The following is a 26,657-nucleotide window of genomic DNA, read 5'->3' as shown; positions in this document are numbered from 1 at the left end:
TTATTCTTCCTCTGTACTGTTTTCCTCTCTTCCATTTTGACCAGCTCTTTGAGGTTTTTTCCACACCATGTTGCTCTTTCCTCTCATGCTTTCATTGAGCTGCTCCCTCTGAACTCCCTTACGATTCATGTGAATCTTCTATAATCCTTTTTTGACTTTTTCTCATGTTGGGAACTTACTGCTCCTGCATACTCATTCAACCTATGTCTGTTTTTCTGTTTTTTCATTCACCAAGGTTCTTTTGATTTGTTCTCTGTGAAACATTACTCATTCTCTGTTGCTTAGTTTCCAGTTTTAACTATCGCATTGCCAGTCCTCCCATGCTTTCACCCAACCTTTCAATGAATTCAGTGTTTATTATTTCTGCTGTAATGGTCCCTGTATTTTGCTCTTCTCCTTTCAAAACCTTTTGCTCTGCCTCTCCCTGCAAGTCTATTCTTGACAACTTTCCAGTCCTGATCCACTCCCAACAATGCTCTTTCTCTAGCAAAATCGTTCTGATGGAAGTCTGATGATCTAGGCAATTTCTTCAACCATGAACACCCTGGATTTATTCTCTCCTTCTTTTTTTCTCCTAGTGTAATTAAATTCCATATGTGCAGACCCATCTTTACAGATTTTGAGTCAGTCCTTTCCCTCTGTTATTTTTTTCCCTGTGTGCAGATTTTTGCTGATCTTATGCCAGTATGATATAGTAAGATGTGCCCATCTGCTCTTCTCGCCTCATCTTTCTTTCCTCTATTGCTGTCTCTTCCTTCTTTCTTTCATGGATACGGGATTTCTTGCTTCCTGTGAATATACCATTCAATGTACCCTAGAAATCTTTCCTAGCTTCTGTGACTTTATCCTCTCATTCCTTGCCTTAATCTTTGCCATTCCTCCAGTTCTTTCCCTTAAAACCAGCAGAACAGTTGTGGTGTATTTCTGTCTCCAAGATGCTTTCTTATGCATCATCACACATGAAACTCATCTGTTGTTTCCAGGATTCCCATTTGCTGGATTGCCATCTTCTCCTTGCCTCTTGCTTGGCCTTGAGCTTCAACCTTTGAATCTTCACTGGCTGATTTCTCTATTGCATTAAACAAACTTCCTGTCTTCAGGACACTGTTATCTGTACCCAGACTCTCATGTCCTCGCTGCAGGGATTCCCATAGCTCATGCCTGTCATTGGAACAGCTAAAGCAAGCATGGTTGTGCTTTATTATGTCACCTTTAAGGCATGGGAAGAGAAATTTCCTTTTACAAGGCCATACTGTTCTCCTGTTACAAATCCCTCTGAAAATTTCTCTTGCTAAAACTACCAAAATGCCCTTATCTTTTATAAGGCATTGTGTGCAATAAGGTTCTATAAGAGATAGGAAATTTGCCATTACATTAATGAAAAATCCTATGTTTACTAGTGCTTTTTTTTAAAAAATGTAATAAAATAATCTCCTTAGCCCTGTAAGATTCATGAAACAGCAACCTTGTGATAGTGAGTCTTAGCTCTTGAATCACCCACATAAGGCTTATGGGTGCCACTAATGACAAAAGCCAAACAGCAACACTAATGAAGACATAACCTCTACTGCTGTTATCACCCGAGTGCTTACAAAACACTGAGTGCCCACTGCATTTTGTTTGCTGCTTTATTGCACACTTTTAAACAGGTCTGATGTTTGTATGTCCCTAAAGCAGATGCTGTGTGTGTTGTTTCTTCTCACCCTTGTCTAGCAGCCAGGATTTCCTGCACACCCACTGCTAGACCACTGTAATATCCTTGTTCTTGTGGTGCTTTTTGATGCCAGCCTAAAGGTCACCCCGAGTGTGGCTGCTGTGGCAGACTCTGCTTTAGTCAAACTGCTGAGAAGCAAAGAGACTCCCTGGCAGCCACTGCCCCTGCTCTGGGCTTTGGCCATGCAGCTCAGAGCAGAACTGTGGTGTTCTGAGCTGCCTCTATTCAAGAGTCAGTCAGTCTCATGTCTGGTTGTGCTGCTGCTTCTTCTCACTGTCTCACCGTAGTTCATGGATGTTGCTAAAACAAGTCATAATTTAAATAACTACTAAGTATTTTAGGTATTAATGCTTCACAGAATTTGTGTTTCCAAACTTCCTCTTGTAAGTGGGGTGTGCACAGTTAAAAGAAAAATAACCAATAGGTTTTTGTTGAATTTTGTTGAATGCTTGGTTTATTAGAAATACTATGTTTTCACTATAAGTTCTTAGATTTCTCTAATTCTTGGATGAAGCCTGTGTGCTAAATTTTGGCTGGGTGATATACTTAGCTGGTGGATATCCCTGACCAGCATAATTTGTATTGTGGTATGCTAAAGTTTGTTGGATATTTTCCAAACAATAGATAAATATATTTGAGCTAATGAATGTAATATCTCACTGCAGCAAATCTGTTCTATCCCATGTCAGGCACACTTGATTGTACACTGATAGGTCTATGCCTACACAGTAAGTAATTTTCTTTGGATTCTCCATTATCTCCTTGTAAAACTTCCTTCTATCACAGAATGGTAGCCCTAGGTGGCAATTCTATTAGTTGAGCTCAGATTTTATGCCACAAATCTGAGTATTTCTATAAAATCACAGTGGGAATCAGCACATGAGAACCTGATGGACCCACCAATTGTTCTTCCTGCACGGGTGCTGAGAGCAGCTGGGGCTGGTAATAGGCAGTGCTGGTGACACTGAGGAGCTCATGGGATGGCACCAGTTCTGATCAGTGCCCTTCTCATCCCCTGCCTTGCACTGAGTTCTGAATTAAATTTTTTTAATCATTGTCCTTTTGCCTTCTTTGACAATCTTTATTGTAAGAATCCCATCCTTACACAGCAGTTGCTGTTATTTGGTGTTGTTTACTGTGGCCGAGGTCCTGTGCCATGAATATCCATTTCTTGACTCACTTGGCTATTCCTCTCATTTTGGTATCTTTTGCACAGACATTAATAATTTCTTGGCTCTGTCTTGGGGAGTTGGTATAGAGGATAGGTCCTATTTCTCAAATAGAGATCAAGATGGATCAAGTAAAAATGATTATTTATTCAATATTTAAATAATTAGAGGCTGATTGTACTCGAAAACTCAGTGCATTTCTTTGTCACAAGCAGTATCTCAAATTGGGTATCTAAGAAATGAACAAGCAGAAATTATCTTTGAAAAGATGAGCTTAAGGGAGTTAATTGACATCACAAAGAACCCCCATGATAAAGAGGGACAGAATTTGGTAGTGTCCAGTCAAACACTCAGCTAATTAAATAATGACACTTCCTTCACTCATCTGACTGACAGAACACACATTTTAACTGCTGCAAAAAATAAACCTCAGATACATCAGCTTTTTCTGCTGTTTTGTTCAACAACTACATCTGGCCCATCCTTTGTTTTGGGTGGGATTATAGTGCCTTAATGTGTAATTAAAAGTTTTGTCATGACTTGAACATACTTCCTTGTCTTTCAGGTTTCCATGATTGTATAAAGAGAATGTCAGTAATATCTGTGGCCACAGTTTTCAAATAACTTCTGCTATAAATGGACTGCAATCCCCATACATGAAACAGTAAATTATTTTCTGTGAAGTTATTTCAGCCTCGTATTTCTACCGCATGCATGTCTGAGACTCTTTCCTGGATGCTTCCTAGATCCAAAAATCTGGACCAATTTTCCCATTTCTTGTGAGCCTCAGTTCCTTTATTTTTCTCTCTCTCCCTCAAAAAAAAGCTTGCTTAGTAGAACACTTGATTTCTTCCTCGGTAAATGCCTTGAGTATGTCCTGATATATCACACTCCCTTGTGTCTTCTTCTCTTTCATTAATAGTATAAAATGATTAAAAGTTAAAACGTGCAGAAATAAGGTTTTGTTAAAGTACAGAAATTCTCAGTGGATGTGTATAATCATTAGAAACTGATTATAGTAGCTTGGCTTACACTTGTAGGTCTTATATGAGTTCTGTGCCACTTCTTGCTAGATTTGCTTGAGTTTGCTTTTACACTGTGTGTGAGTGGGCTGGTGGTCATGAAGCTAAATTATCAGATCACTTGCATTTGAGGGATAATACAGTTTTGTGCCTACATCTCCAGCTGAAATTCCTGCAGCCAGCAGCATGCTGTGTGCAGTCTCTGTGCTGTGACAGTCACAGCCACTGGTTTTGTTCTCTGCTTAGGAGTCACTGCCTTTCTGCAGGATCATGGGGGAAGCATCTTCCCAGGCAGCTTCTGTAATTCTGCGTTCCACGGTGACGTGTCAGTAGCTAATGAATCCAGAGACAATACTTGGATCTTTCCTTATGGAAGTATTTACAGTTGAATTGTGGTGGTGTGTCATTCTCCTTCCCTATGCCTCTCCTCCCTCTGCTGCCATAACTTGGGAACATGATGGAAAAGGGATAAGTGTTTATATTGCACATGGATCAGTTTGCACAAGCCAGCAGTGATGGATAGGGGCAAAGAGCGAGCCTAGATATGAAACCAACAATAATCACTGGTTTTATTGGCTACAAATGGGTGGTCAGAACATGGCAGCACCAAACAGCTGCTCAGCTTAATGGGCTTCAACACTTTAACAGAGTAACCAGTGCAGAATTTTGTTCAGGTGTCCTTCCCACTCCAGGAATTGGTAGCATTCCTCTTTTGATAGTGGCAATAGATCACCATTAGGACAGGATTCAGGGCATGTTAATCTTATGCTGTGGGAAAAGCTACCCATTCTAGTGATGACAAAATAGCCCATCTTTATCATCAGACTTAAAAACCCCATGTTTTCTTAACATTCTGAGCCTTCAGTTGTCAGGAGAAGGCAAATATGTTAGTTTAGACACGCAGATACAGTATAATCTGGTCATTTGAATAATAAGATTTTTTTAAACAAAGTTGAGACAAGTGTGCAAGTGAAAGGAAGCAATAGGGCTTTCCACTAGAGTAATTGAAAATACACTTAACTAATTAGAAACTTACAGCCATAAAACACTTACATGTTTAATATGAAATCTGATTTTAAGAACCCAACAAATTCTAGACTGCCTTATTTTCTGAGTGTATTCCAAGAAAAAGTAAACCTGGTAAGAGAAAGTTCATCTGTATGTAGCCAGGGCAGTAAACTGCAATAATGTAATAGTTTGTGAAGTTTCCTGAATTTTAAATGTATTGATTGTGAACATGAGAGATTTTTTTCACTGTATGTGGGAAAACTTGCTCAAATGCACCAAACTTTCTTACTGTAGTGCCTATTTGAAAATAGAATGTACTACTCTGCTTTACAAAGCAATAATATAATCACCTCATTGTGTTACTACTTGAAATAGTGATATCCAAATATCATTGCAATGTAAGCAATAGGAAAAAAAAATTAAAGAGTGCAAAACTAGTTTGTATTTACATACTCCTGGTCTTTCCTACAATAAGGAGGTCCTACTTTACCTTTTTTTGGTGTTAAACATATTAACGAGTGGCAAACAAAATAGTTGATATGTAAAACACTGTGGAATATGAATGATGCATCTGAATGTGTTGTGGAAATATGCAACAGGAAATACTCTACAGAATGTATGAGCTGAATGAAAACAAAAGATTATTCCTGAGAGAGTCTTTCCACCCAACCATGTGTCATAAGTGTTTGAGGCAAATAACATGAAGTTTAAAAAATATCTGCTTGTCTTATATAGTCATAAAATCTGCAGATTGCTCCTAAGACTGCTGCCTTTTGCAGGAATATGTGCCCTCTTGCTGCTTGTTGCCAGCAAGCCTCTTTTGGTCAGGATGGAACTGAGAGAATAAAGAGAGGGAGTCTCATGTGTGTTTCTTGCAAAATTCTTCACCTGTAATCACCACAATATATAGAAAATGCCATAAAGAATCCAGCAAGTGGTTTTATCAATGACATGAAAATGAGGCCTGTGATGATGAGGATTTAAAGGAGAACCAGTTTGAAATCTCCTGAACGTGTCACAATAAGTGAGATTAGTGGAAGCAGCTCCGATTTTTATGTAAGTAAATAAGAATCTGACCTGATATCTAATACAGGCATTTCATTCTCTCTGCGTGGCCAGAAAGTTATTAATTAAGAAACAACTTCCTCCATTCTAATTTTTCATTTTCTGTGATTATTGGAAAAAGTGACTTATTTGAAGAAAGTGTAACTCCTCACTTGGGAATGTTTTCCTTTCCACATCTTCAGAGTAAGTAAAGTTGTGCTAATTACAGTTCTATTAATGTGTACACTAGTCTTTTAATTTTTCATTAATTAATCTGTTCTTCATGAGCTAACGTCCTGTCATACAAAGAGAAGTAAGATAAATATAGCTGTTATTAAAACCCTCTTGTAGAATTTCAGACCAGGTGAGAGCAATACATGGTGCATTTGGGGCAAAGGATTTTGTTGTCTTTACATTTAAGATATCCAAAATGCTTAAATTGCCATTCTGTGGTCCCTATAGGCAAAGACAAGAGACAAGCATTTCACACTGCTATGGAGAGGTGACTCTCTGTACTGACTGGATAGTTTAGAACAACTCAGAGTAAGATTCATTTAGAATATAATTCTAACCATATTCTATAACCATTAGAGTATGGTTAGTTAGAAAGTTAAGTACATGAGGTTGCAAGTAGTTGTAGTTATACTTTTCTCACAAAAGCTTGAGGCTCAGCATGTGGCTTGGAACATTCTGTCTCTCTCCTGGTAGTGTGGAATCATTCTCTTTAACATGTATTTTGATTTATTGTCACATCTACATTTAAATATTGGTAAGTTCAAACAGGAAAACTTCTACAGGGCTTGTAGGGCAACTTTTCATATGGTATTGGGAGACTTATTAAAATGTACTAGAAAGTTTTCTTGAGTAGACTCTGCAAGTTTCTGTAAGGATCTCAGTGCCGTGTACTTTGGTTTGCAAACGCACTCACTGAGGAGCCTGCAGGCCCAAGGAGCCAGGCAGCAGGAGAGGTGCCAAGGTGTGCTGGGGCCGTGAGGAAGCCGTGACATCTGTGATTCCGCTGCCCACTGTGCTCAGAGCTTAGTGGGAGCAGCAAGCCCTTCCTAGAAGGGAGGCAAATGATCACCAATCAGCTGCTAGGAATGTGTTTTCCCTCTGCCAGAGTAACTGCTTCCTGCTGCTGCCTTCTGCAGAGTTCCAACTAGTAGGCTTAAACTCTAATCTGGGAAAGCATAATTGCTCTAACAGTCACTGAAAAGCTCTCTGCCCTTGCTTGGGATGGTGTTTCATGTGCTTGTATGAAAAATTTGCCTTGTAGCCACTGTTCTCTTTTACTGTAGCTCAGAATTTTCCTGTATTGAAATGGAAGGAGAGGAGGCTCAAAATCACTTAGCTGCTTGGCTATGGAAAGAACCTTACAAAGTTGGCATCTCTTTATTGATTAAGCAAGATGCAGGTACTGTGTTTAACAATACTGTTCTCCAAGGGGAAAAAAAAGAGCTGCTACAAAGATCAGTAATTCTTCCTTTCTCAAATTCATGAAGCCACGTTAATCAGTGTCTTTTACTTCTTAATTTAGTTATTTAAATGTTCAGTGGAGATAGATAAGATGAAAGAAAACTCAGGAGGACATCTGTCTGAGTACAAGACATCGATATAAATAGAGAGGCTGTGAAAAGTAGTTGTGAGTTTTCATTTTCTACTTCAGACAAACCAGTCGGAACAGAACTGTGCAGGAAAAGCACTGCCATAAGCTCTTGCTGAGGGAGAAACTGGGGCACAGCTCAGCACTGTTTGTTTTCACGTAGGTTTAGATAATAAAGCACAGAAGGCTGAAAGGGAGATTTGATTTACTATTGTTCAGAAACCACATTTTCTTCATTTGCGAGTTTCAGCTGTCCCTATGCTTTTACTATAACTTTAGGTATTTGATTTTCTTTACATTTTTTTTCCATCTGTATTTTCCATTTGGAAAAGGTTTAGAAGTCTAGAAGTGGAGGGAAAAGTGAGTGGCTTGCTGCAAGGAAGCAGAGTCTCTCATTCATTTATTTTCCCATTGTTTGGCAGGTGGAAAGCACAGATTTGCAGAGCTGAAGTGGATCAGCTGAAGAAGTGGGGGAAGAGAAACAAAACAAGTACAGTACCAGTGAAAAGAGCTTCAGCTTTATCTTGCAGCATCACCACAGCAACCAGAGAACACGATCAGAAGAAAAGGCTAGAGCAGAGAAGGCGAAAGTGTGGCTTCTTACCTTTGGACAGAAGGCAGCAAAATCATTATGCAGAACAGAAATGGGTGTCTGATGGTTCTAGACAAACTGTGGCAAAGGGAAGTGTCCCATCATTAACAGGAATGTGTCACAGCTCATGCACTGGAAAGGGGAGTGCCATGAGATCTGCTGAAGAGACTATTTCTGTGGCTGCATACCTACATAGGTTTGCACCCTTGCTGGGACTCAATTAGGTGGCTGTAGGCATCGGGGATCCCCAGGTGTTGGATAGTGACCTTTATTCCATTCGGGGCGTACCTGGCACGAGAGCTGAAAGGCAGCGCAGATCTTTTTGAGAGACGCCACCAGAGTGAGCCAATCTGCACCCCTTCCCTTCTGTACCTGCCTGCTGTACCATGGGATGTCGGCAAAGCTCTGAGGAGAAAGAGGCAGCGCGGCGGTCCCGAAGGATTGACCGCCACCTGCGCTCTGAAAGCCAGCGGCAACGAAGAGAGATAAAACTCCTCCTCCTGGGCACTAGCAATTCTGGCAAGAGTACTATCGTAAAGCAGATGAAAATCATTCACAGCGGTGGCTTTAACTTGGAGGCCTGTAAGGAATACAAACCTCTGATTATCTATAATGCAATTGACTCTCTCACACGTATCATTCGGGCTCTGGCCACCCTCAAGATAGAATTTCACAATCCTGACAGAGCGTACGATGCAGTGCAGCTTTTTGCCCTGACGGGCCCAGCCGAGAGCAAAGGGGAGATCACCCCGGAGCTGCTGGGGGTGATGAAGAGGCTGTGGGCAGACCCCGGCGTGCAGGAGTGTTTTTGCCGCTCCAACGAGTACCACCTGGAGGATAACGCTGCCTACTACCTGAACGACCTGGAACGGATCGCAGCCCTGGACTACATCCCCACCGTGGAAGATATTCTGCGGTCTCGGGACATGACCACGGGGATTGTAGAAAACAAGTTCACCTTCAAAGAGCTGACTTTCAAAATGGTGGATGTGGGTGGACAGAGATCTGAACGCAAAAAGTGGATCCACTGTTTCGAGGGGGTTACAGCAATAATTTTCTGTGTGGAGCTGAGTGGGTATGACTTGAAGCTGTATGAAGATAACCAAACAGTAAGTGCACCTTCTGCTTCTTGTTCTCTTTCCTTCTTTTCCTTCCTCCTTCATCAGTATTTGGTCTTTTATCTCCCCCTCCTTCTTTCCCTCCCAAGGGAGGGAAATCCCCAATCATTAGAAAAACCCAGAAGCTATGGTTCCTTCATTTGGATAGTTTTCCCCACTGGACAGAGTTAGTTATTTAATGTTACTTTTGGGAAATGGAGGCACTTTTCACATGTCAGCCAATTTTTAATTTTTTTGGTGCCTTTAGCTAAAAGTTTACATGATTAACTGTTACTTCAAATACCACTTAAAAAGGTAGACAGTAATGACATCCTGGTGTACAGGGATGGTTCATTTGGATGCCATGAAGGGCCTGGGAAATGTTGAAGGTAAAATAATAGTAAGTAACAGTTTCCTCCCCCTTTTTTTCCGCAGGATTTTCAATAGGAATTTGGGATTAAATTCATATTTAAAATTAATTAAACATATTTTTTAATTAATATGACATTTTTATATTTAAAATTTTCTTTGACTGTTTCTGGTTAAATGGCCAATTTGCCTTGTCCAAAGAACAGCCATTCCCGTTTAATAGTCTTTAATGTTGTTAGCTTCTGGTTTTCACAGCATGCAAATACAGTAGCCATGGGAAATAGATGAATGCTTACAGATACACAAATATATATTTGCTGTGACTTTCAAAGTGTCTGAATTGAGCTTCACAGGGGTTTTACTGAAATTTTTTTTTACAGCCTTGTAAAACATGCTGTTTAAGAGAAGGGAGTTTGTGGGCAGGAAAGCATCATGGCCCCTTTTTTGTTGGTTTAGCTTATCACATATATAATATTTCCCTATTCTTATCCTCTGTAGTGACTTTACTGTTTATAAACAGCACATCAATTTTCTTCTCTGTACTATTCTGATGAGCCATTCCACTGTCCTGTGCATGGACTTACCCTTCACTATCTGGAGATTCTTGTCTTGGCATTAGTGCCTTCTTATTGTAACAGATTTCTGTATCTGCTTTTTGTTTAGTAACCTCCTCTTGACATGAGAGAAGCATTGCCACTAATTATTTCTCCTCATTTTCAGACATATTAGAAAAAGCATTTTACATTAGGCCCTGACTAGGAGTTTCTTGCAGTTCTTTTGACTTTTCCTGCCTTACTGTTCAGATTTAAAAATCAAAAAGAACTACCTGAAAGGGAAAAAAAATTCAATATACTCTGAAAAATCCTTACCATTGGTCCATACAAGACCAACAATAGTCCCTACATTGGTACATTACTGGAACTGCAACACTGAGACTGCCACTCTTGAGAAAAGCCCTACAAATGATGGAGTTGCAGAGTGTAAAATGCTTCCTGGTGTAGTATCTGTGGTGAAGAGAACTGCTAAATAAAACTAGTCTACTGCCAAACATAACTTACTGCTTGGGAGAGCATGTAAGAATCTGGCTGATTTATAAACTGTGAAAGTTGAGCAAATGATCTGTATGAATATGAAAACTTCTGTGATCCTGTTGACAGAAGTGGAGAAATGCTATGCATGAACTCTGTCTTTATTGAAGATGCGTTAAAGTAATGATTGACAGATATGGTAAAAAATGAGGGGAAAACCAGTTCTGCACACTGTGGGTTCTGATTATAGCTGAGTCGTGAAGTCTGCTGAGGGTGAGATTGTTGTAGTGACACCAGTGAGCAGAACAGGGGAACAAAAATAATGCCAGAACTATCAGCTGCCTGGACAACTTTTCCTTTGTGTGACATTTTAAGTGACTAAGTTAAATTTATCCTGCCTGAAAACAAATAACAGAAGGGGAAGGCTGAATTTTCAGGGGCTTTTGTCTTTCTCCTGCTATGCTTTATTCTGTAATATCACTCCTAGGAACAAAATCACCTGAGCTGACAGTTTGTAGACCTGGACAAACCAATATTTTTGCTTGTTTGTTGAACATATGTGATATTTAGCTGTTTACTAAAGAGAAAGATAAATGAAGAATTACAGTTCACTTTTTTCCTTCACCTTGCATGCTCTGTCACTCTGTAACAATATTTCTCCTGCTTATCTAGGGTTTGGAAATGTGATCTGTGTCTGGTTTCATTTCTACAATATCTTGGGAGGTTTTTCCCCTAGCTAATCTAATAAATACAGCTTTATCATTTCATGCACCATGGCTAGTTAGCATGACTCAACCACGTAACAGCTGCCTCTTCTTTTGACACAGTTGCAAAATTGTAAAATGCCTTTGGATTGCTATTGATTTATTGTATGATTGTTATTCTTGAGCAGCACTCTGAGAAGGTTGCCTTAAGTTTTTATATCCCCTGCTGATTTCTTCTCTATTATGCCAAATAAATTACTTGTCTTGTTTTTTCATGGTCCTTAGCAGCTGATTGACCCATTGTATCTTTTATTACATATTAAGATGCCAGCTCTGGCCTTTGATAATGCTACATTATCAAGTAATATTTTTTTTCCTTCTTACATGTTGCATCCTGCACTTCAAAGGCACTACCCATTAATATCTAAGTGTTTTATTTTTATTTCAATTTCTCTTTAAATGAATGTGTGCTAGAGAATGTCAAATAATCTGCACTCTCAGGAGTCACTGCTGCTGCCTGTGCCCATGGAAAGGATTCTTGGTTTCTTTGGGAGTGTCCCCACCTGTCCAGCTCTGTGCAGTTCATGGATGGTTTTATTTCACAGCCTGTAGCTGCAACAGGGTTTGAGAGAGAAACACGTCAAAGGTGCAACAGTAAAGTACATAATGAACTGAGTTAAACAGGAGTGTGTGCCTGAGAATTCCTGAGGTCAGTAGTCACAAGAGATTCACATGGTGCAGGAGGTACCAAGTAAAGGTTGTGCAGCTCTAGAAATGGCACTGGTTCAGTAATAATTTAAATATGGATGTTAGAGGAAAACTGCTTGCAGTAATTTTTATTCCCTTTCTTACAGACACTGCAAATGAATATAAAAATTAAAATTTAGGGTTTGTGAGACTATTTTTTTGTGTCTTGTTAAAAGGAAGATGCAGATGAAAAACTCAGAATGCTGCAGCAAACAGTTCAGGTTGGAATAGGCCTCATGCAACACTAATTGAGAGGGTCATAATTAAACCTCTCAATTATCTAATAATAACTGGGAGGCCCTTCTGTCATATGTTAGTTGTATGAATTTTGAACAGAAATCCTGTCTCTGTAAGGAATTTTTTTATCAAGTAAACAACATTAGTAACATTTTTTTCTTCCTTTTTTTTTTTTTTTTTTCCCTGAGGCCAAATACTTAAGGGGCTTATTTGCCTTTCCTGACAGTTCAGCTTTTTCAGTAATTCAGGGTATTAAAAATCCTTTCTGGCATGCAGCTCTTTTTCTGCAATGCTAATACTAACAGTTGGGACAGAGGGGAAATTGTGACCTGTGTACCCATAGCCCTTCTAGCACCTGTTCTTAGCAGTGGTAAAACATCATGTCAGGGAATGTTTTTCTGACAAAGTCACTTGGGAATCCTAGAAAAAGATTGTCCTACACTGTTACATTTTTTCATGAAGCTTTTCCATTTCAAGACTTTTCATAGTGAAGTTTGTGTGGGAGCAAAGCCTAGATGACTTCAGTACTCATGTGTGTAATCTTTCAGCACTGCCAATGAAATTCTAGCCTTTTTGTACTTAACAAAGTAATATATATATATAGTCTCTTACCCAAGTTTAACTTTATATAGTAATGCGTCACAATTCCAGCCTCAAGACTTGTATCCAAGCATGTACCTTCTAAAATATGTAGACAGCAGTAAAATAATGAATATACATAATAGGAAATGATTGATCAACTGCCAATTTGCAGGTTTTTTACTAGATATTCTTTCAAGTCTGAAGATTTATTTTTGTTTACATTGTTCATTATAATTCTATGCTTCTTATGTGAATAGAACACATGGGACAGCAATTTTTCATATTTTGGATTTGTTGCCATACCCTGAACTTTACATTCTATGTAACTTCAGATACTAACAGTAACTTTATATGCAAATAAAAGTGTCTGTCTGTATGTTCACTAAATTATTTCCTCTAATTGGAAAAAAAACCCCAATATTATAATGTGCCACACTATGGAATAGAAAAAATAGACTCATTCTAATGGCATTGTATGATTGCAGGAAGATGCCAGTATCAGATTGTAAAAGCCTGGGCAGCTTTGCTGTGAGGCTTATCTATTTCATGTCAATAGACTAATCCCTAAGACAACCCTGTATTTAAACCTACAGATAAATATTTCTGTCACTGTAGAGCAGTAGCAGAAATGCAGAGGGGCAAAACCAGAAAGACTTTTACCTGTTTTGGAAAATCGTGGCACAGAATTAATGGACCTGCTGGGCAGTATTTGCCTGCTTTGGTATCCAGGGCTAGCTGTCAGACTTACATCTGAATTAGATGACTGAATTTCCTGATGTATTTAGGTAACAGCAGGCAATGTAAAATCCCCCATGACAAATGCCTGAGAGATGATGTAACTCCCTGGTTTTGCTCTATTCTAAAGTCCCAGACTAGGTATGGTGTTTTGCTGTGATTTTTAAATTAATGTCAAGCATTACAGCACTCAGGTAAGTAAAACATTGAGGCATTAGAAGTGGCAGAATGCTCCTAAATATCCTATTAACTTCAGGATCAGAATAGTTTTTAGGTGGAAAGACATGGGCACTGACAGATGAATAAACAGAACTTAAGTTAAAATCTCAGTGATCCAGTAACACTGCTGCTCTTCAAACTATAAAAGAAGGAAAAAAAACCCATCCAAAACCAGCTGAATTCCAGGAATGCCTACTCAGGTAGAGGCAGTAAAGCTTGTCCTGTAGGTGCAGGGTTAAAGCAGCCACCAGCACAGCACACATGAACACAGGGCACCTGCCAAGCACTGGGAGAACTGTAATGAGTCAGAAAGCCACAGCCACCGACAGGCAGAGGAGCTGATCATACACACTGGATAATATCAATTGGATAAAGAACCAGTTTGTGAAGGAAAGAACTGGATGTCTCTGCCTCTCTCAATACGGGTGGAAAGCCATGGACATCTTCTCAAATACATTGTATGGAAAGATCCAAGTGAAACTGGAGAACTGGTTATAGCAAGCAAGGAGTTCGAAGAGGAATACACCAGAGCAATACAAGGTTCTTTGACAGCACATTGTCATCTTCATGTGCAACTCTCTAGATGACTCTGCTGCAAATCATTTCCTTAAAAGCAAGCTGTAAATTTGCCCTCAAAGAATCCCTTGAACAACACATAAGGCACGACACATAATTTTAGGGCTGTGAGGCACATGTGACAAGCCTAGCCTAGCCTTATGGAAAATATGCTTTTTGGACATCTAAAGGTTTAATCTTCAGAAGTTAATTAGATTCTCTGAAACTTAAGGCATATGAAGTAGAGTGGCATAGTTCAGGCAATCAGTTTTACTTCTTTGTGGTGAAAAGATGTAGCTTTTAATGTGAACTTAACAATAAACTGAGCAACTTTTAAAAGACATATGAGAAATATTGATGATATAGATGTAGCTTGGAAATTCACTTGACTGCATTGTAAGGGATCAAAACCCCACTGAAGCCCAATGCCACAAAAAGAATAATGTGGTTTGAGTTTAGAAACTTAGAATCCATCTAGCGGGTAGAGAAGTGTTGATATAAACTCTCATAATTCTGTATGTTGTCTGCTTAACAATCACAGTGAATAGAAATGTGCCAACACGAGAAAAAAAGTAGGAAAATTCCATCCTGGTTTAGAAAAACAGCTACTTTGGGTTATTTTTGTAGGTGTATAAGCTCTAACAACTCTCTGTAGTATGCCAACCCTGGACAGAGTAGTGGAGTCCAATTAGCCTTAAAAATGAGCAGAAATGCTGGAACAAAGGAGGATTCTTGCTGTTAATACAGCTTCAGAATGAGTTTTGGTGGTGGTGGATTTTTCAGAACTTTCTGCCATTATTACAAGTCAGTAATTTAGATTGCAGGTCAAATCAACAACCTTGCCAGGCCAGCATTGGCCATGGACTGGTCCCTGAGCATTCTTGTTCTTGCCGGGCTACAGGATTCATCACATTCTCTTTCTCAAAATTTACTATTAAGTTTGTCTACTGCCTTTACACTTATCCTTACAGGACAATCATCCTAATCGCCTTTTATACCAATCTGAGCATGTTCTGGCTCAGTTAGGCCACACTGGTAAAAGGAGCCATTCTAGGCCCTGACAGAAACTTTACAACTTAAGAAAATATAGATATTTGTTACAGGCTCTTACAAGAGGTGGTCAGTTTTATTTAAGCTATAGAGTTTTGTATTTTATCACCAAAACATACCTAGAAATATTCTCATGGGGCAGTTTGAAGAAGCACTGAATCTAGACTACAGCCTTTTCAGATAGAACTTTCTTTGTTCCTTGTTTTTTTTGCGTATAAAATATTCTGTGTATGCAAAACTCTTACCCAACTTGAAACTCATTTTGCTTGTTTCCTTTGTAAGGATCATTAGTGACTACTCTCTGTCAATTTGCAAAATCTCTGAATTGAATTACTTACATGAATTTTAAAAAATCTCTGTGACTTGGCATACAGCTGAAATGAATTCTGATTCTGCTATACTGTTTTCTTTATCCTGGCCTGTGTTCATGGCATGTATTAATGTAGTGTTATCTGTTACTATAGTTACTCCTTCTGTCATTAACTAAGATATTAAATAAGCTTGGGCATTAAACAGATCCTATACACTTGCAGAGATTTAGTAATTTGCCCTTGTTGCTGCAGTTTTACTGCTTTCAGCTTTTTGCTTTTTTTTTGATTGTGTGCTGCCAAGACTGAATACGTATGCCTGTATCTTGGGAAAGATTTTTGAGCATCAAAATGCATTTTTTGAAAGCTATTAATACGCTCAGTTAAACTTTTAACTTGTCAACCAATGACAGTGTCCCCTGATTATACTTCAAAATTAGCAGACAATGAATAACTCCTCTACTCCAATTAATTCAGCTCTCTAACTCCTGTCACTTATTTTTTAGATATTTAAGCTTGATACTGTCCTTTCTTTCCATCATTAAGCTGATTGAAACAACTTGCTTTCAAAATACACAGTCCATGTATTCTCTGTGTACTTTTTCTCATTATTTACTGACTGGCCATATTTTACTTTGCTAATAGGAACCACTGCCAGCCATTTCCCATCAGTAATAATAAACTGTTGATAATAGTTTAAGCCAATTTAGCATAAAATGAGAAGCAAGTATCCTTCAGTCTCTCAGTTATGGGGAGGAAGCTTGTTCCTAAACTGATTTTGTAGAAGCCATGGTGGTGTGTCAGAAGTGCTGCATCTCCTCCAGGACAGCTGGGCCCCCCAGCTCCCCACCCTGATGTTCTCTCCCTCTGCTCTTCCCCTGCCAGCACAGCACTGGGTGTCACAGCTGCTGCCAATGGCTTCAGCCTGGTCCTGCAAAGCTCCCAGTGCTTCCACTGAGCTTTCCCCCTGCAGCTCTGACATAGCAAAGAGCTTATTGCCATGAACATTTCCCCAGATCAGTTGGAATTCTGCTGGAGTCAATGTTTTTGCAGTAGCACCCTGGTAATACTGATGAGGGGTGTCATTGGACTTGTCAGAGTACACTAATTTTTATAAAGCCTGTACTGATAGTGTGCATTGTCCTGGCAGTGCTACAGAGAGGGATGGCTCCAACAGCAGCTTGCTGGGTGCCTTTGCTGTTCTTCAGAGATCAAATCAAAGTAGGAATTAGAAAGAAAAAAAGAAATAACCCCTCAACAACCCACACATAGAAAAAGGAAAAAAATCAAACTGAATTGGAAATGTGAGAGGTTAACAAAGGAGGTTAAAGATATGTTAAAAAAATAAAATGAAAGTTGACAAGAGTAAATGCTTTGTGGCTGTGCCTAAAATGTCCTGGAGGCAGTGTTCTGCAGAGCATGTGGCTGTCATTGCTATCCAGCAATCCAGACTGAGACTTAGAGCATTTCAAAGGTTTCAAAAGGTTAATTAGTTTTGTAGAGCTAAAAAAAAGTGAAGTACCTGCTTAGTGTATAAATACCCAAAGGAGCCAAAAATGTTCAATATTTAAAGAAATACATAATCTAATAGAGAAAGGCAAAGAACAACTGGCTGGAAGTTAGGCCAGATAAATACCGGTGAGTATTTATTTATTAAATAGTGGGGGATTTAATTCTATTTTTTTTTTTGAAAGAGGCTGAACCAACTTTTCTCTGGCAGCTAAGGCTGATCCAGGTGATGTGTTAGAAGTCATGGAAAAGCCTGAGCATGGTCATGAGCAGGAATAGTGCTTGTTCCCCCAAAAGTGGTGGGATCAGTAGCTCGACTGAAGTGCATCTACACCAACCCCCACAGCATGGGCAACAAACCAGGAGCTGCAGGGCACTGCACAGCAGGAAAACCATGACATAGCTGCCATCCAGAAGTGTGGTGGGATGACTGGCACCACTGGAGTGCAGCAGTGGGTGCCCACAAACTCTGCAGAAGGAATAGGAGAGCGGGGGGGTGATGTGCTGCTTGCAGGCTGCCCTGGCACAGCAATCAGAGTGAGAGTTTGCAATTCTCACACAGCAAGGAGGGAGCTCAGCAGAACTGACACCTCGCGCTTGGCCTGTTTAGGAGACTGCCTGTCCCTTGAGGGGACAGTCCTGAGGCCAGGAAAGCTGGACATCCTTCAAGAAGGAAATTTAAAGGCACAGGAGCAGGACAGGCTGTCCCCAGGTGCTAAAAGATGAGCCAGTGGGGAAGAACTTGCCTGGGAAACCCATCTGCTCCTGGCTTGGATGGGTGTAGTGGTTTAATAGAGTCCTGTAAAATATATAACTAGATGATGAAAATCCTTATGTTTATATCATCATACATGGAGCTTAACAGTTGAAATATTTGTTTTACTGAAGAAGAAATACTGGGAAATTGCACAGGATAGTAACAGATTATATTGTAGATGCTGATTTCATTTTATTGATAGTAGTTTTCAGACAACAAAATGAATTAAAATATTATTACCACTGATTTTAATATGAGAAAAACCAGGCTCCAGATTTTAATTCTTTGTATTTTGCTTTCCTGATTAATACTTCTGTATTTCTGTGCTCTTTGCATTCATTATTTGCTGTGAGGAAATTGCTATTTTTTATTAGTATGAATTTTCTTTATTAATACTGCACATTCTCAAATGTTTCCTTTATTGGTAAATAGATCCTGGATGATATCTTCCTTTCCGACTCATGGAGCTGACTTTCCTATTTAGAAATCAGTTTTATATGCAATTTGTTGTGTTGCTCAATGTACAGGTACAATATAAACAGGGAAGCTCTTGTACAATATCAGAGAGAAGTGAGGCGCTGTACAGCTAAGAAATATAGAACAAAAAATCTGGCTTTCCCCAGTTTGATTTTTCAATCATTCTCCCTCATCAATATAATTCTTTTCATGAATAATTCATCCCCAATCTGTAATACCACGATGTCACTTTTTGAAGTTGACATAGCTCAATAACAGCTCCTGCTGAAAGGGCATCAGTCACACAGCAGGGCAATGTCAAGTGAGGTGCAGCTGGCCAGCAAAGAGAAGATGAATTATAAGATAAAGCCTTGGCTCACCTACATGATTAAGTATTGACTTTACAGGCCATGCTGGTAGACTGCTTTATTGCTTGGTATCTGAAGTCTTTCCCATCCATAAACCTCTGGAAAAAATATTGTTGGGTTTGGGGTTTTTTTTTCATTTTTTTTCCCACTTATAAGAATCATTATTAGGTTAAAGATGGCATAAATTAATTTTCAGTTTTGCACTAGAGGCATAAAGATTAATAAATAATATAATTTTAACATTTATGCAGTAGTATTTTTACTGAGGAGCCCTGTCCCATGTTTTGAGGTTTTTTGCTCCAAAGTAGCCAGCATCTATCTTGAATGGAAGGTAATTGGGAGTGATTAGTTAGAGATTTAGTTGAAAATTATTCTGAATATGGATTTTACAGATGGTATGATTTCAGTTAGTTGCAGGTTCTAATTAATCTGAAGATTTTTGAGAAATTATAACCCTTTTTCCACTGAGGGCTTTTGCAAGGTGCCTTCTCAGTTTGCCTTACACAAAGGATTCTAGGGCATGCTCATTAAGAAGTGACCAGGGTTTTCTGGAACAGCTTGACAAATGCTTTTATAATTCTACTGTTTTCTCTATTATGAAGATGATTATCGTCTAAACAATAGGGAAATTACATGATTATCCAAAAGTGCAAGCTGGAAACCAACAGGTTTTCTATGGTAATAAATCCTGGACTTAAAATACCTCCACTATTTTTAAAATTCAGTGCTAAAGTGGTATCTGTGTTATAGAGCTCTGATTAGGGCATGGGGCACTTCTGGTGGGAGAAAGACGTTTTTAAAAAATGGAAGTGTCATATGATGACAAATGCACCTTCCAGAAAGAATGATTGAGTCATTGCTGTCTAAATCCCCTAATGTATCCTCAAAGGATCTCTCTTTCCTTCAGTAGTTGTTTGGTGTCCTGCTGTTCCCATTCAGCAGATGACAAATCCTCCCTCTAAGTCCTTGCTGCTCCTTTTGATGTGCTCCTCTTGATTCAGTGTTGGCATTTATGTCATGCATTGCCAGGAGCCCAGTCCCCAGAGCTGAGGCTGAATGGCAGCATCATAGTACAGAATTGTGCACTGGCTGTGTATTGGTTTTTGAATTTTAGTTATTAAACTTGATAGATGCAGTCAAAAGAGCATATCTGCAGTGACTCTACAACAACAATTCCTAAACTTTTCCATATTGTAATGTTCCTTTTCTGTGGTAGAGCAGTGGAGATGAGGGGTTTATTTCTTGATTGTTCTATCAGCTTGCTTCACTGGCTTAATCTTCCTTGTCTCTCTTGCTTTTCTCAGTTCCAGATGTGTATGGGTTATAAAAAAAGATGTTTTTTAAAGAGGTACTTCTTTAAACACTTTTTTTAGCATAAAAATGTCCCAGAGTATTTGTTGCACGCAGAGCTTGGATAATTGGTTTAGCAGACTGGCATATTACCCTTGTTTGAATGGCTTTCAAAAAAAGGATTTACCAATAAACATGCCAGAAGTTAGGCTGATTTTATAGATGAAGACTAATAACCATTTGGATAGATCTTTATCAGTATGCATTGGTCATCTGCCTTATGATTTGCAAATTTTTTTTAAAGTAACTTCATGCAAACAAGTCAATACAACATTCTTGACTTCCATTATTAAAGGGGATAGTATTTTGACATACTGAACTGTTTATTTTCATAGACTTGTATTTCAAAAATACTTTTGTTCTTGGAAAATGAAAACCACACCAAGTCTCTATGCAGTAAATGTTCTAACAGCAAGCTTTTGAATTATATATCTATTTACTCTTTGTTTTTCATACATTTTTAAAAGCTGCCTTTTATTACTTACTGTACTCCATTCTCCTTGAGGGTCAAAGTACTGCAGGGGAATCTGCCCATGCAATGGTCTTTTAAGGACTACAGTTTATATTTTGAATAAGAAAAACAGATTTCCTAGAATATAAATGCTTATTTATGCTACTAGAATAATGTTAGTAATGCTCAAGTTTCAAATCCCCATAAGGAGTAAACAACCAAAGTAATTACTCTGAATAAGATTAATGAATAAATATATAGATAAGTCAGTATTTCCTGCTTCCAGTTAGATTTTCTAAGATTAAAAGAATGTTGAGATTTTATAGTTATTTTAGAATATTCAATGTACTCAAGTGTTCAAATGTATGAGAGCCTTTTTGAAAGGGTTAAATTTAAATTTTGTATCAAATATTCAATTTGCAATAACTGAAAGGAATTAGAAGCTTTATAGAGGTAAGATTTTAAAACTTAATTAAATAGTTTGGAGTTGTGCAATATTTTTTTCAGTTAACAAAAGTAATTCTGTAAGCTTAAATCATCTTCTCTTCCCCTGAGAAGAGAACTTCTGATAGCACAATCTTAGCAGCATTGTATTTTGGAAGTCTTGCATTCCATTCCTGCCTTCTCTGCAGGTCAGGTTTGTCCTGCCTATCCCTTCTCCCACCGCTATGAGGAATTTATTCTGGGCCTGCTCTCTCCAGAATGCATTCTCTTACACACATGATCATTTACAGACAAGAACCCTAAATTTGACTGCCTGCTTCAGCAATACAGCATCTGTCATTTAAACCATCTCTTTATCCCTTTTTATGAATATTTTAATGCCAAGAATATAAGCACACTTCTGTGCTATTTCCATGGAAACCTGAAGAGGGACTTGAAATGAATGCAGTGGAAAACAGGAGCTGGAGGAGAAGGCAGCTCGGGTTCTCTCTCTGTGCTTAGGACAGATTCAGGAGTCACTGGACCAAAATTATTTTCTGTTACAACTGGGTAAAAAAATTAATTACAGTATTTCTGACCTAATATTTAAACACTAAGTTGAAAATAGGAAAGCAGTACACAACCCAAGAGCTTTTTCCCTTTTAATGGGTTGAATAGAAAATCAGTCTACACTTCCTTAAGAAATCCCAGAAATGGACAAGTGATAAGCAGCCTTGTAAATAAATGAAATCCCTTCCAGCCTGCAAAAGCTGGTAACTTGGTTAGTTTTCCTCCTTGCTTCCTCTGTTATAAGTAATTCTCAGAATGTTCCTTTCTTGATTGAATCCTAGATCCATTAATTCAGAGTCCTCCAACCAGACAGGAGTTATTTTACAGAGACAACACTAGAAGTTGATTTGTTGCAAAAGACATCAGGCAGGCTGCCAAGGTACTGCATTGTTACTCACATGGAGTAAACATTAAAAAAAAAAAAGTTAGTATTTAAAAACAAAAGTTAGTAAACATTCTTTTTAAAAAAGTAGTTCTGTAATGTCAGAAATAATCATATGTTCAAATAGCTTCCCTTTTTCCTTCCCTGTTGCTCTGTTCTGTTATCCAACTTGTCACTACTCCACCAGCACTTCCTGTGATTCCCCTTGTGATCCCTAAGAAGCAGTTCAAGTGACACGGTAATGTTTTTGAAATAAGCCAATAATGCTGTTTCTGTTGTCTCCTGAGAGCAGGAGAGTCCCACGAGACACTTCCTTGTGTAACTCAGTCTCAGCACATCTGACACCCCTCTTGATCTCAGCTATCAATTTCAGCTGGAGTTATTAGATGGCAAGATAAGATAAATAATGTGATGTGTTAGATGTATGGAATCCCACAGTTTAAGGGAAAACAACCTGGTCTCACTGAAATTCACACACACAATCAACAACAAAATCTGGTGATGGATGTACAAAAGGCACAGCCCTATCTTCTAGCACTGCAAATTCTAGGATTAAAGTACCACAAGAGCTTTTCCCCAGTGTAGAAGAGAAGGATTTTTAGAATAATACAAGAGGATCCATTTAGAAGTAGCCACAGCCAAGATTCTTTCTCAGATTCTTTCTCTGATACCTAGAGAGACCTTTAAATACACCAAAATTACTCTTACTGTACCAAACTAGTCATGAGGAAGCTGGGGACAGAAGACAATAAATCTGCCTTTCTGCAAATGGTCAAATGTATGGTGATTTTTTTAAAAAAAATATTCATTTGCAGGAAAAAAATATTTTAAACCATTATTATAAAATACTGTACCAAACTAGTCATGAGGAAGCTGGGGACAGAAGACAATAAATCTGCCTTTCTGCAAATGGTCAAATGTATGGTGATTTTAAAAAAATTATTCATTTGCAGGAAAAAATATTTTAAACCATTATTATAAAAGAAAAACAATTAAGAATTTCATTATTTTAACAAGATCTTTATATTTCAGCTGGCACAGCCAGGGTCTCAGAGGTGCTGAGTTTTTTTCCTAATTCCTTTGCAAGTTTGAATTATTTTAAACTGTGCAAATTTCTGTGCTAATATGAATGGTACAAACCATTATTATGGAGATCTGCTGAGCCTCTAATGGTACAAAATTATATAAGCACTGTTTCTCATCTGGAATGTACAAGTCAGAGGAGGAAACAGCCCTGGAAGAGTGAGGAGGTTGGGAGTAAGTTTGAATTGTGAAGCATTGTGGGTTGAGGATGAGGTGGAGAGGAGTTTAAGTGCTCTGGTGCAATCAAATAATCAAGAGTTAGTAAATGGGGGATGTTGTTGTAACCTTATTTTGACTGTCTTGTTTGTGTATATTTTGATTCCAACTTTATATTGATGATGGGGTTTTTCCACAGATTTTATGCCTCTTTCAATGAATGCAATGATTTTTCTATGATTAATGGGGACTCATGTGACAAATAAGACTGTCAACTGCAGGAACACTGCCATCATCTCTAGCAGAGGGAGGAAAATGTGAAATGAATGGAACACAGGGTACAGGAAAGCAGAAAGTTAATGTGGCTAAAGCAGTGGAACACTACTGAAAAACTGTACTAGAACCTGGCATAGGTCCACGTTCCTTTTTAGTTCCAAATGTGTTTATTAAATGACAATTTTATTAGGTAATCCCACATTCTTCCTTACTTTTCTCAAAGGAACCTAATTTGAGATGCTGTGATTTGATTTGTAGTAGGTCTGATTATTCAGAGCTACACCAGCTATCACTGATACCTTGAAAAACCTATTAATCTTTGTTAAATACATTAATATTTGTGCTGAAAGCTTATGTTCTAGAAAATTAGATTGGGTGTCTAGAATTACTGGGTTCCTTCTAACTATAATTTCTCATTGTATAGATTGTTTCTTCCCTATAATTTCTCATTGTATAGATTGTTTCATTTCCTATTTATAAGTTCCTTTCAACAGCACCTCTTGATCTGACAACATGCTGTGGAAACAAATGTAGTCAATGAAATATTCAGATACAATAATTATAAGCTTGAGAAGAAACCAGTAATTCTGGTTTTTGAGCAGTTCATAAACAGCAAGTCTATAGTAAAGCACGAATCTATAAATTGAGTTGTGACTCTAAAGACAAATATTGACTAGCACAGGACATTGTCCATCTTGCAAGCTGAATGAGACAGAGTCCAGTGAAGAGAAAATGTGTTCCTGTAACCTGAAACCACAATATCGGGTTGTTTGGGGTTTTCTTAAATACAGTCCTGATCAAACAAAATTATTTTTACTTCTTTGTCTGTAGTCCAACAGATTAGAATTTCCATCTCAAATATGAGAGAATCATTTTTTCAGCATACATCACCATTCTTTCATTCTTCTCCAACTGCTCTGAAATAACTTCATAGAAATTCTCTCTTGAAACTGATTTGTTCTGAATCTCAGCAATGTTGCTTAAAACCAGAAGAATTTATTGAAGGTGAAGACAAGATTCTCCATGATGCCAAACATGCTGGTTTTGCACTCTCAGTACTTCTATCAGCTAATGCAAAAAAGGCCAAGATCAGACCCAGATTCAGACCCTCTGCTTGAGGCTGCTTTGCAGTTTCCCTTCAGCTTTCTTCCTTTTGCCTTTTCATTCTTGACTCTGAACACTGACCTTTGTGCCCTCAGCCTTTGCTTCTTCCAGGTTAGTAGGAGGCAGCCTCAGAACCAACCCCACAATGGGAAGGACTTTGTTAGAATTACAGCAAGGCTGCTAAAAATCCCCACTTGCCCCTGCTACCTTAATCTTGCAGCATGGACAGGCTACAAAGGGAATGCAGCTGTTGCTCCCACCAGAGCTCTTGCTGTGCTAAACTCTGTAAGCATCCTACCCAAAATATCTTCAAAGGTGCAATAAAACAAGAAGCCAATCTCCTGCAAGAATTTCAGCTGCCTAAGCTGTGAGGGTAAGATGCATCCCTCTCCACATGTCCCACAGTCTGAGAAATGGTCTCAGGGCTTGTGAGACTTTTTTCCCTGCAGTGAATTTCTCAGTATAAAGGGCCATTTACCTTTTTTGGTGTATAATGGGCTGCTTTTATTGTTCAGATACTACTGAAGAATGAAACAACTGGCCAACATATTCTGGTGAAAACTGGTTTAGCATCAATGTGAACCAGCCTCTCTTTCTTTCTTTCTTTCTTTGTCTGTCTGTCTTTCTGTCATTTAAACACTCCAGCACTGAACAATGCAAATTACTAGAGGTCGGTACTTCTAGTGCCAAGAGCCTTTGCCTACCTTTCAATGAGAAACACTCACTGCTTGAAATGATGGTGAAGTTTGTGAAACAAACTTTTTCTAAGCTGGGCAAGACTAACGGGAAAGGCAAAATTGCCTGGGAACTGAAGCGATTTCACACGGGTTACATAAGGGAGAAATTTTCACCAACAGGGAAATAAACAAGTGATTTCTCCCCAAGGATGAGCTGTTCTGACAGCCCAAACACACAGAGCAGCTGTACTAGGTCACAGCCAGTACCTGCAGCGGTCTGTGTCTGACTGTGGGCAGCAATGGACATTTAGGAAAATTATGGGAACAGATCAAGCATACACTGATATTTCCTGCAATTTACCCTCCCAGGTAACTGAACAGCAGATTGCATCAACATCTCTTTCTTTAAGTGCCCTTTTAATTTAACCGCTTCTTGAACCCAATTACACTTTTTTGACTTTTACTATTATCATTATGATTCTCTAACATCTCATGACAGAGTTTTACATTTAATTATGCACTGTATGGAAGGAATACTTGTCTGCTGTCAGATAAATGAATTTGATGTTTCTTACTTCTTACATTGTAAGAAATGGTGAAAAAAATAATCTGCTATTCAAAATTTCCATACCATTCATGGTTTTATGAGCTCTGCTGTGTTCTCACTCAGCTATTTATTTTTCCAGATTGAAAAGAACTAGTTTATTTAAATTAATATGATAGTCATGCCATGCTTATGATAATTCTTGCTGGTTTTCTGTTTTCTAATGCTACTGTTACAAATGACTCCTCATCATTCATAAAGATCCAGAGAGTCTTGTTTGAAAGCTGGGCTTGAATGTGTTGAAATGAAAACCTACTTGTTAGAAAAGATTTTCTTTATATCATATGGGTATTTTCTCCAGAGAAAGGGCATTCACAGGCATGAGATTTTGCATTCTGTTCCCGTGCCATTTTAAAAAGAAATATTTTTTAATTTCCTCTTATGTTGCCAATATATTGTTTTACTTCAATTAAGACAATTGTCAGAAAGCAATATTCACCTATTAATACCCTTTCCCACCCTGCAGTGTATTAGAAAAATGCCCATTTTAAAGAAGGTGCAATGAAAGCATTCTTTCTTTACACAGACAGTGTCAGCAAAAGCTTGGATTATGAATAAACTACACAAAAGTAGGTTAGTCAGTAGCCTGAAAGAGTGAATAAACATTTCTCTTTTCACTTGTGTATTCCTGTGTAGTTCTCTTGCAGATTTCTGCACTATTTCAATAGCTTAAGGGCTATTCCAAGGACCAGAGAGCATCAAAGAACA

General features: G+C 38.5%; 2 protein-coding genes across 2 annotated transcripts in view; one reads left to right on the top strand and one right to left on the bottom strand.

Annotated features, from left to right (window-relative positions):
* The window catches only part of RSPH14 (radial spoke head 14 homolog), a 72,953-nt gene that overhangs the window by 29,957 nt on the left and 16,339 nt on the right, over positions 1–26,657 (bottom strand). The window lies entirely within an intron of this gene.
* Positions 1–26,657, top strand: part of GNAZ (G protein subunit alpha z) — a 49,929-nt gene that overhangs the window by 12,553 nt on the left and 10,719 nt on the right. Inside the window, exon 2 of the mRNA XM_039726145.1 lies at positions 7,983–9,261. Coding sequence (XP_039582079.1) covers positions 8,539–9,261 — 723 coding nt within the window. The 5' untranslated portion in view covers positions 7,983–8,538. The remainder of the gene's footprint in view (positions 1–7,982; positions 9,262–26,657) is intronic.

This window comes from Passer montanus, unplaced genomic scaffold (genome assembly GCF_014805655.1).
Source record: "Passer montanus isolate IOZ18808 unplaced genomic scaffold, ASM1480565v1 scaffold57, whole genome shotgun sequence".
Classification (NCBI taxonomy): Eukaryota; Metazoa; Chordata; class Aves; order Passeriformes; family Passeridae; genus Passer; species Passer montanus.
This window is presented reverse-complemented; position numbering and strand designations above follow the sequence as displayed.